The sequence below is a fragment of the Formica exsecta genome, unplaced genomic scaffold, assembly GCF_003651465.1.
Source record: "Formica exsecta isolate Colony F162 unplaced genomic scaffold, ASM365146v1 scaffold352, whole genome shotgun sequence".
Lineage (NCBI taxonomy): Eukaryota > Metazoa > Arthropoda > Insecta > Hymenoptera > Formicidae > Formica > Formica exsecta.
In genome coordinates, this window is record NW_021850773.1 from 346975 (window position 1) to 357876 (window position 10902).

General features: G+C 41.9%; 2 protein-coding genes across 2 annotated transcripts in view; both read right to left on the reverse strand.

The window, feature by feature from the left end:
- The window catches only part of LOC115238630 (steroid receptor seven-up, isoforms B/C-like), a 72351-nt gene extending 66460 nt beyond the window's left edge, over positions 1-5891 (reverse strand). The window contains exons 1-2 of the mRNA XM_029812619.1: positions 5859-5891; positions 5182-5809 (exon numbers count right to left, since the gene is read on the reverse strand). Of these exons, the coding sequence (XP_029668479.1) occupies positions 5182-5809; positions 5859-5891 (661 nt within the window). The remainder of the gene's footprint in view (positions 1-5181; positions 5810-5858) is intronic.
- Positions 5892-5985: 94 nt separating this feature from the next.
- LOC115238631 (steroid receptor seven-up, isoforms B/C-like) overlaps positions 5986-10902 on the reverse strand; it is a 79190-nt gene continuing 74273 nt past the window's right edge. Inside the window, exon 3 of the mRNA XM_029812620.1 lies at positions 5986-6077. Within this exon, the coding sequence (XP_029668480.1) occupies positions 5986-6077 (92 nt within the window). The remainder of the gene's footprint in view (positions 6078-10902) is intronic.

Genomic DNA, 10902 nt, shown 5'->3' on the forward strand with positions numbered 1-10902 from the left:
GATAGAGAGAGAGAGAGAGAGAGAGATAGAGAGCAATATATTAAATATTAATATTAATTCAATAAAGAGCTTAGAAGTGATTTTAAAATTATATTATAATAAGAAATCTAAAGAAAAATTCATAAAGATATCACAAGAATAATTCATAAAAAAACTAGAACTTTATAGTTTTCCTTTTTGATATAACAATTCTGTAATTTTTATAAATTAATCAAAAAATTATTTATAATAAACTATAAAAATTATATAAATCTTTAAAATTTCAAGATATTTTAACCGCAAGTAAAAATTGCAAATATTTTTCTACATAAATACAATACCTAAGTATTCGTCCATTAAAACAATTATTTCTCCATTCACGTAATTGTCCGACTTTTTTTTCCTTTCGTTAGAATCAAGGGGATTGTTAAATATACATGTTCAAAAAAGTCAGCGCGCATAGCTGGAAGATGATCGAACCGCGCCACGAGATCTACGTAGGCCTGATGCCGGGATCATTTCTCGTTGAGCTTACATTCTTAATTAGATCGTTAAATACCGGTGGCATCTCTTCGCGCGCGCGCGTAGAAATGCGACGGCGGCAACACGCGTGATGGTTGCTGGTTGTTGGGCAAGGCAGAGGGAATTGCATTGCATGCCACATAATCGTGGGAGTGTTTCCCATCAAGATACACGTAGGTAGGTATACCGCGCACACTCACGGAGCCCCGGTAATACCCTCTCGCGCATAAATATATCCGCGCATTTACATGCTCGACTCTACGGGGTGGCTCGCGACGCGCGACCAGATAACGCGGCCGATCTTATCCCGGCAGCAGAGCTTGGATTTCGAAACAAATCGAGCCACCCTAATCTGGGACTGTGACAATGATTCTTGCGCGTGTCTCTTTCGCGACGAGGATTCTCACGTCGAAGAACTAGTAAAACTTGCGCTTTTCAATTGTTAAACGAAGTGCGTGTAGTAGATTAATTTTCTACTCATGAAATATTTATTAATTTATTAAGAAATTAGATATATATACAGGATGTCTACTCAAATCTTGTAAAAAATCTTCTAGTTATTTTTGTTCAGAATTCCAGATAAAGACAATATTTTAAAGATTTTTTTTTAATGCAATTTTCTAAAACAAATTTTGTTATTGCATTGCGTGCAAAGAATATGTACTATATTTAATATTTAATTAAGACACTGAATATGTATAAACAAAGATAGATATATTTTTATAATAAGTTTTAAACACATAATTCTTTTGGCTTGTTAATAATATGAGCAAAATTATCAAAGAGAGAATTTTTATAAAAATTTTCTGAGTTTCAATAAAATTCCATGAGATTATTCTCCAGGTACAAAAAAACTCCCTTCGAATTTTAGATTTTCTATATTTTCCATGGAATAGACATCCTGTATATACTGCTTTACAATAAGAAACACAAAAGATTGGTCTCAACACAGAAAAGCAAAACCTGCTTTTCTTCACGCCAGATTTCGCAACGCGACGCGAATCGCCGTCTTCGAAATTAATCGCGGGATTCTTGGGAAATGTTACTGATTGCGGGATAAATGGCAGAGTCGGTTGTTCTTGCAATTAAGGATCTAGCCGAGAGAAAGAGAAAGAAAGAGAGACAGCGAATTATCGTGGCGCGGGCGCGTTCCTTTTCCCGTATAATTACGATCGATGTATCGACGTCGGGGCGTAATGATCTCCTGGGCGACGATTATTCAAACGGCGGCGCGCCCGATCGTTTCGGACCACCGGGTATGCACCATCTCGTGCATGCACAACGCCGGAGAAAGCTGAGAGGCGGCCGATCTTAGCGAGCTAAACGTACTTTATGTATCGTGCCCTCGTTCCGCCGTTTTATCCGAACAATTAGACACGTGATCCGACGGCTACGGGGTGTACGAAAAAAAGCCGCAACCCTCCATCTCGCGGGCGGTGCGAGGAATTCCCGCTGCGAGAGAAAGAGAGAAAGGGAGCGGAAAGAAATTTATCCGCTCTCGTCGAGCGGACACGCTAATTTCACGTCAATTACAAGCGATATGTAGGTATTATAATCGCACGGAGTCTTCCCAACGCAATGTTAAATATATGTATTAAATGTATATTAAAAAAATGTGACACAGATATATAGAAAAAAAAAATGAGAAAAAAGGTACGATTTATTTAAATCTCACAATCAGCTATTAAAATTAAAATATAACTAATGTAATTTTTATAACCAAATTGGTTTTATCGTAATAAATAGACACATTAATTTACATTTAGTTTAATTATTACCCTTTTAATAAATAAAAAAATAATAATCATAAAAAAGAGAAAAAGGGAAAAGTAACGAATAATCATAAACTATGAAAATAATAAATTAATAAATAAAATTATATTAATAACAAATCTATCATAAAATCATATTTTGATATTATTTGCGTCTCAAATCGGTTAATTGTCATCGCAATAATCTAGATATTTCTCACGATCCTGTTAACTATCAAGCGTTAATTATCAAACGCTTGTATTTATATGGAACATACGAAGCAAAAGTTTGAGCGACGACCGTTCGTTATCTCGTATGCGATCTTAAAGCGGCATAACCGGCCTCGGTGCAATTAATAATGTATTTCGCATTCGTTACTTCTGTGTTTCGCTATGTAGTGACACACCTCGATTAGCGTAATAACGCGGCTCCGTGCGCGGCTACGTGCGAACATTCATTCCACTTTTCATTTCAAACGAATTCATTCGCGACCGCGAATATGATTACGGACCGTTTCCTCTCTTTTACCATTCATTATGTTAAATTGGGCGGAATGATGTGTCCTGGCCCATTTACTTTTTAACCTTCACAATGGCGATCCTTTAACCCCGTAATAAGTAATAAGCTTATCTTTCTGCGTCGGCGTTTTATCTCCGTGATGATATATTACAGGTGATATGTTACCGGTAATATATTGACTGGTATTTATTCCTAACTTGTGTGCGTGCGTGATTGTTATCAGTAAATTAATTTAAAAAAATTTAAATTTTAATATAATATAATAATAAATTTTTTTTTTCTTTCAAATAATAAATGATTAAAAATAAATTGTTTTCAACTAAATTTGCAAAATTAATTAAATTAATAAAATATTGAAACCTTTATTTAATTTCTAGTTAATTTTAATATAATTTATATTTAAAAATTAATAGATAGAAAATCCAATTAAAATTTTATTTTTTACATTTTTGTATCATACTTTTCTATTATATGTAACTCGACAAGCAAGTTAATTAAAAACACACTGTTTAATCTATTGATCATCTATACATGCAATATCATCTATATCCTACACACAATTGTGCTCCTAAAAATATTATTACACTCGAAAGATTGCACATAAGCTAAGAGTTACGTGTTTCAGGATTAAATGTTAGATTTTATAAAGAGAAAGGAAAGAGAACGAATGATACCTATAGCAAGGATCGAAAGAGCGAGGAAGAAAAGAACCAACCGTCCGGCGATCGCGTTCAAGCGCAGAAAGAGTAGAAAAAGTCGAGCGGGGGCAAAAAGGAGGAGAGAGGCGGAGGTGGTTCCTCGAGAATGGGACATTAGCATAAGCTAAACCGAGCTAAGCGCGCCCATATAGCACGGAAATAAATAGCCCCCCGTCTCGTATCTACGACGAGATGCTTTACCATGGACCATCGTCGTGGTCGCCGCCGCCGCCGCCGTCGTCGACGTTCTCCTCGTCGTCTCTCCTCGTCGACCTCCCCTAAACTAAAATCTCACCGCCCGTACGCGAGTCGTGTGCGTGCGAATATGCGTGCACGTACCATCAAGAGGACACACCGAGAGGAAAGGATCGCCCGACCGAAATCTCCCCCAATTGTGTATGTGTGTGTATGCGATAATAGTGGTTCCTCCTGGAGAAAGGAGCAGATGGGCCGGGAGATAACTCGCGCGAGCGCTCGTTCGGACAGGATGCGGTTGTCATCGGATGCGGCGCAAGAGAAAGAGACAGAGAGACAGAGAGAGAGAAACAGAGAGTGAGATAGATGAAACGGGAAGAGATAGATACAGGGACTAGAGATTGGCTTCGGAGAGCGAGAACACGTTACGATGAGAGACGGACGGGAGGGGAGGGGAGGTAGAGAAACGCATTGTCTCAATGTAAGCTCGATGACGATCACGGCACAACGTACGTCCGCGTCGCCGCCGCGGCGCTACACATTGTTACGTCAGTGAATTGTCGTCATGCCATCGTCGGGTCTCTCCTGGTCCTGGACGAGAGGATTCAGCGTTGCTGGATGACAGTCGCGGGCGATAATATCTACGCCACGTCGATTAGACCAAGCCTACGGTCAGTGAGCAACAAACAACGAGAGAGCGCGCGGCTTCTCCAGATAGAGAAAGAGAGAATGAAAGGGAGAGGGGAAGGGAGAGAGAGACTCACGCCGCTTAGGCTCGGAGAGTTCTTCCGGCGCTCTCCTGCCACCCGGTACATAGTATAGGAACTGTATGATGCTTCGCGATCGGGGGAAGAGAGAAGGAGGGAGAGAGAGAGAGAGAGTATTGTCCCTCTCATGCGCTGCCAGGCTTCTCTCTAGGCCCGTCGAGGATCGCGGCTACGTGACAACGAGCGTCTTCGAGATAGCATCGTCATGACGATTATAGGCGAGACAGACGGGCAGGCGCGGGTAATACAGACGATGACCGAAGTATCGTGTATGAGAATACGTTATAAAGACCCTCGTGCTAGACGCAAAAACGTAAAGTCGAATGGTTTTCTAGTTCTTTGAGCACAAGCGCCCTTCGTTTCCCAAAGGAAATTCACGAATGTCGTTGCAATATATAGATAATATTTCAATAGATAATATTTACGCGATATATCTTGTGTGTGTGAGTAAAACTTTTTATTAATAAAAAAAAGTCTCGAAAAAATGTTCGGCAGGCAAAAACTCGACTTTTAATAAATAATGAGCTAAGAGAGTTATACGAGAATTTTAAATAAAACTATCGGATTATGCTTAGAAATCTCTCGTTTTGAATTTTATGTAAAAATAATTATATGCATGATATAAAGTTGATTAAAATTAAATAAAAAATTATCTCTGTAATTCAGTTTAAAATATTATAATAAAATAAAATCAACCTAATTTAATCTAGCTATACAAGAGAGCGATCAAATATTAATTTCAAACTCACCGGTGGTGAAGAGGACGATGGCCTTGAGACAGCTGTATTCCGCGGAGTCGACGTGAAGCGCCTTGAGTTTCTCCACTTGTTCCTGAAAGATCCTGATGTGGTCCATGAAGGCGACCACGCGATCCGCGGCCATCGGCGAGGCGTGAAGTCCCGCCGCCGCGAGAAGCGGCGCCACGTGGAGAGGCATCGAGCACTGGCTCGCGTTCAGGACGAACAGCTCGCTCCACACTAGCCTGAGCAGCGCCACTTGGTCCGTCACCTGGAGATCCGGGAAGAACGGGATGTTCCGGGCCCACTCGACCGCCGAGAAGAGCAGCCGCGCCGCGAGCTCGCAGATATTGTCGATGCCCATGATGTTGTTGGGCTGCATACACTGGCCGTATCTCGAGGTAGGATACGGCTCCGCCCTCAGCAGCAGGCTTATGTACGACGAGAGGTAATTGTGTCCGTTTAGGCCGGCGCACGCGACCGCGTCCCCGTTCGTCAGGGCAAACTGGCCCGGCAGACCCGGCAACGAGGGTTGCGACGGCGGTACTCGCCCCCTTTGCACGGCTGAAACAAGAATGAAGGCATCGAGACGCTTGATAATGTGAAGACTCGTGTATCTACCTAAGATTCTGATCTCGCTCTTTCACGTTACACGGTACGATCCGCCATCGCCGTCTTGATTCGCGTACGAAGACGCCGATCGAGGCAGCGAAGAGTGGCATAATAGATCGAGCTTACGAAATTTTTTTTCCAGGATCTTAAAGCGCAGTGCGAATTAAAAAAAAAAAAAAGTAGAAAAAATAACATGTGAGTGTTTTAATTGACCGCGTCCCCGTTCGTCAGGGCAAACTGGCCCGGCAGACCCGGCAACGAGGGTTGCGACGGCGGTACTCGCCCCCTTTGCACGGCTGAAACAAGAATGAAGGCATCGAGACGCTTGATAATGTGAAGACTCGTGTATCTACCTAAGATTCTGATCTCGCTCTTTCACGTTACACGGTACGATCCGCCATCGCCGTCTTGATTCGCGTACGAAGACGCCGATCGAGGCAGCGAAGAGTGGCATAATAGATCGAGCTTACGAAATTTTTTTTCCAGGATCTTAAAGCGCAGTGCGAATTAAAAAAAAAAAAAAAGTAGAAAATATAACATGTGAGTGTTTTAATTTAATATACAATCGAGTATTATTTATTATCCTTCTTGTAGAAAATGCAAAATGTATATTTTTTAATGCGACTCTCTTTTAATCATCTATCTTTGAAATCATTTCGAGAATTAGAAAAATTTCGACATACTCATGAGAATTTTGACAAGCCTGTGCTTATGACACTTATCTATGTAGTCACGCGTCATCGTGTTCACGGCTTCAGCAGAAAAGAGAGGGCTCTTTCACTTTTTCCACGATCCTTGATTGAAACCGTATCCAAATCGTGGTTAGCTCATCTTCGATCGAAAATATATACTCATTCGAGACATAAATGAGTATCGATTGTTACATAAACGTTTCCTGCGATCAACGTGAGGATCAGACGAGCGCATTTAACGATGAACAAGCCGGACTTCGAGCAACGTTTTGGCAACGATCGTATATGAATATCCCCTAAGTAAACATTATAGCATCAAGGGCACTCTCTCATCTGTAGCCGAGCGAAGGATCCGCACGATCCGTCAAAAATCTGACGGGCGGATTGCGCCACGCTTGTCTATACATTGACAGCGCGAATTTCTACGGTCGCCCGAGGCGATCATTCTCGTTCGAATACAGACGTGACGTAACGAGTGGATCCTCGCCGACCATCGTGCTAGCTAACGGTCCGTTTCGAGCGAGAGATCGTTTCGTACGTTCTTCGTGTCTTCGAAGAGGGCTTCGTGTGCGTGTCGGAGATACATATAACTCAGACTCATTTACTTCGCTACGTATACGCTAGCTACTTCCAAGAAGTCACCGACGAGAAGGTGCACGACACCTGTACCGGAACCCGGACGAATCGCGGCAATACCCTCGAGTGTCTGCAAATATTGTGCAAAGGCAAATATTGTATACGCACGGCCGTGACGCGGCACGTTCAAGTACACGCAAATACGATCGCCTAAGAGAGGACACGACCTATGCCGCCGGTGTCGGCGATTTCGATCGGGACTACGAATTTCGCCGAAAGCCGTTTGCGCGATTATTACCAGTTCATTGATCGTTATTATCATCATCATCATTATCTTCATCATCATCATCATCATCATATCATTGAGGTTAATGCTCCTTGCAATTGTGAAACAATGTACTTTGATAAATTTACCTATATACACTTTTTTTTACTCAAACACGTGTGCTATTAAATAATTTGTATAGTTCTGTTAAATAAAATCTAGGAACTAATCATTTCAATATTATAATTATAATATTACAATCTAATAAGGATAAAATTAGATGCATTTTTACAGCAGTGTTTTTATATAAAAAATGTAATTACATATATTAAAAATGTATTCAGTACGCTACATTATAAATTTTTCTTTTTTTTTCTCATACGTGTAACACACGTGTCTCATATATTTTAAAAATTTAACTTTTCTTTTGTATCTTTTTTTAATGAGTCCTCTCTTTTCAACCTCAACATCGACAAAAATCATATTTACGATTTTTCAGTTATAGCGTAAATTTCTCGTCTTGAAAAGCCATATCGATGACTTCCTCGTTGAAGCTTTCGATCGCGGGCGAGGATCGTATCTTTCCGCCGTGCCCGATCATGCGAGATGTCCTGCAAACCGTTATGTACTTATAAACGCGTCTCTGCCGCATTCTTCGGGCGCGATTACCGCGATTATTACCGGACCGCGTATTTTTCACGCGCGTGCTTATACATACACATATACGGCGGAGAAAGAGGAGGAAGCGACGACGACGACGACGCGATTACTCTGTTGAGTAACGACCGCTCTTGCGCGATTGTCCACCGCGCGATTGCGCTCGTCTGTCCGCATAACGCAATTACTTCGCGTTACACGAGTGTGCTTTCACTCGCGATAATTGGCAAATGACGGGGCAACGCGTGCGCGTGACAATGCTGAAAACGAGGGACGAGCTGCCGACGAGCTCTTCGTAAATCTGCGCTTCAACTTCTCGACGATTCAAGTAGGTAGACGAATTATTTAAATGCGTGCTCGCCATAGAAACCTTCGGGCTGTTCAAGGTTACATTTTTCGCGATGTAATTTAGAATAATAACACTTTGCGTCCACTTGCACGCCCACCTTTCTAAAAATATCGACTTATATACGGCAATAATTATTTTTGTAATAAAATGTCAATTGAAAATTTGACGTAAGAGAATAAAACTGTTATACATTTTTTGGAGAAAATTATGTGTCTTTCGATTATGAAATATAAGAATTATTTCTTCTATTTTTTTCCTAGGTAAATATCAGATAAGTTTTTATTTACTTTATATTTTTATTTCATCACTTATGCCAAGTGTCTTCAAGATTTAAACTATTAAGACTATAATAACAATATAGCATTGTGCGTTAAATCATCGTGACCCATGTTATAAGGGAATGGCGGAGCTTCGACGACATTCTGGAGGGCTCTCGATCGTCGGAACGCGGAACCGAGAGAGAGAGAGAGAGAGAGAAAGAGACAGCATTGAGAGCGCACTTAATCCTCAAAAGGGAACCGTCTAGGACGTACCTCGGCAAATTGCGACTCGTAACAACGCGTGGGCGTACGTACGGTGCACCGATGCAGCGCTCGTGTTCTCGGAAGAGATAGCGGCTCGTGAGCGAAATGACGGGAGCGAGAAAGAGTACACACTCGTTCTAGCTCGCAAGAGACTAGCGCTGATGCTGGACCAGGAGAGAGGGTGGCACGCTAAAAACGAAACGGAGAACGGACGAGGAGCTGCGGCAGCAGACGAAGAAGACGACGCAGAAGAAGAAGAAGAAGAAGAAGAAGAAGGTGAAGAGCGAGAAAGGAAGTCTTTCACGTACGAGACTCTCCCGCTTGAGAGAGTCGAGACTCGGAGAAACGGCGTCCCGCTGAGAAGCGCCTGGATTCCAGCCTCCGCCCCGCGGCTAACGAAGGGAATGGGCTCTCTCTCCTTCCTTCTTCATTCTTTCACTTCTTTTTCTATTCGTCTCTCCTTTCGTTCTCCTATTCTCTGCTTTCCTCGCGGGAGGGTCGGTCCCATCTCCCCCAGGGAGCGTGGGGGGGATCGACGAAAGTCCCATTTAACGCCCTGGACCAGCGACGCCGCACTTCCGCGATATCGATGCATCGATAATAAGGCAAAAAGAGAGAGAAAGAATCGTGACAATGACACGAAGTTGACACGCGAAACCGGAGATAAACATGTTTCGAGCATGCGGGTGAACTTGTCCAGATCGACCGATATCGCCGAGAGTGATTCATCGGCGGTGACTCGTGGCCTTTTTTCTCCTCATTTCTTATGCCGACATCTCGGCCCGTCTTCTCCAAAACATTCTTCGTAATCGCATACGCATTCGCAGGATCGCGACTGATCGTCCGCGCGGATAGAAAAGAGAAGAGCGATCGACGTAAAATGCAATTAGAAAAATGTCGAGAGAAATATAAGATCAGCCTAATTGCACGAGAAAAAGGAGGAAAAAATATGTTTCCATAATTCTTCAATTATAACAAATAAATTCTCATCTTTACGAAAGAGATTCTCAACCAAAATATCCTTGATTTTATCTCTATCTAATAAGTTTGATTCTATTTGTATCTGATACAAATTTTAAAAAGTAAGAATTATATAATAAAATATAAATCTCTTTTTTTATATTTACATAATTTTTTTAAAATTTTGTATACTCTCCCACACTTACACGATATCTTAATAATTTTCTATCTTATCAATATTGGTATTCATGATACTCCGATGTTAATCTCCCAAGTATCCCCGAATCGGAGCATCTTCCAAGACGATGTGCATATTTCTCAAGGAGGAAACCGGACAGATGGGAATAGTTGCGTATCGACCTGGCTGAGTTCGCAAGCAAAATCGGAACGTCCGTGGTCCATGGCGAGAGAGACGATCCGCGCGAGAGGCGAACGTCTCGAGAACGGATCTCGACGGGCCGGCGGAGAGGATGCGAATTAGCATGATGCGGTTCCCCGATAGCGCCGAGTGCGCGCGCGGCGTAAACGTGCAGTATACGTTACGGTGTATGCAGATTCGGTATACCGTTACCAACCACCATCGTAGTCATCTACCCGATTCGCTCGCTCGCTCGCCTTGGCTCGTACCTTACCTACCCACCAGGCCGCGTGACGTCGTAGTCGCAATCAGGCGATACCGTCTCCAACGTGCCGGATTAACCGCATCTCTCGGTCCGTGGTTTCTCCTCGTTAAAAGACTCACCGCTCGGGCTGATGCGCCGCGTCGCGATTCCCGATACAAGTCGCTACTGTACTTTGTTTGTACCGTGTTGCAACGTGTACGTAGATATCGTTAATTATCGCAAGATATAAATCGGATTAATCAATCACAAAAACTCGAGAACCTTAAGTATGACATTCTATGGTTTCTAGTATTTTCTACGAAACAATTAATAAATATTATTTTTTAATGAGAGATTTAATATCTTTCTATAAAAAATGAGAAGTTTTACAGGAAAAATATAAAAATATTTATTAAATAAAAATAATTCCAATTTCTCTCTTTCTTAGGATTAAATTATTTTAATACTATATTTGAGAATGTAAGTAGTAAATGCT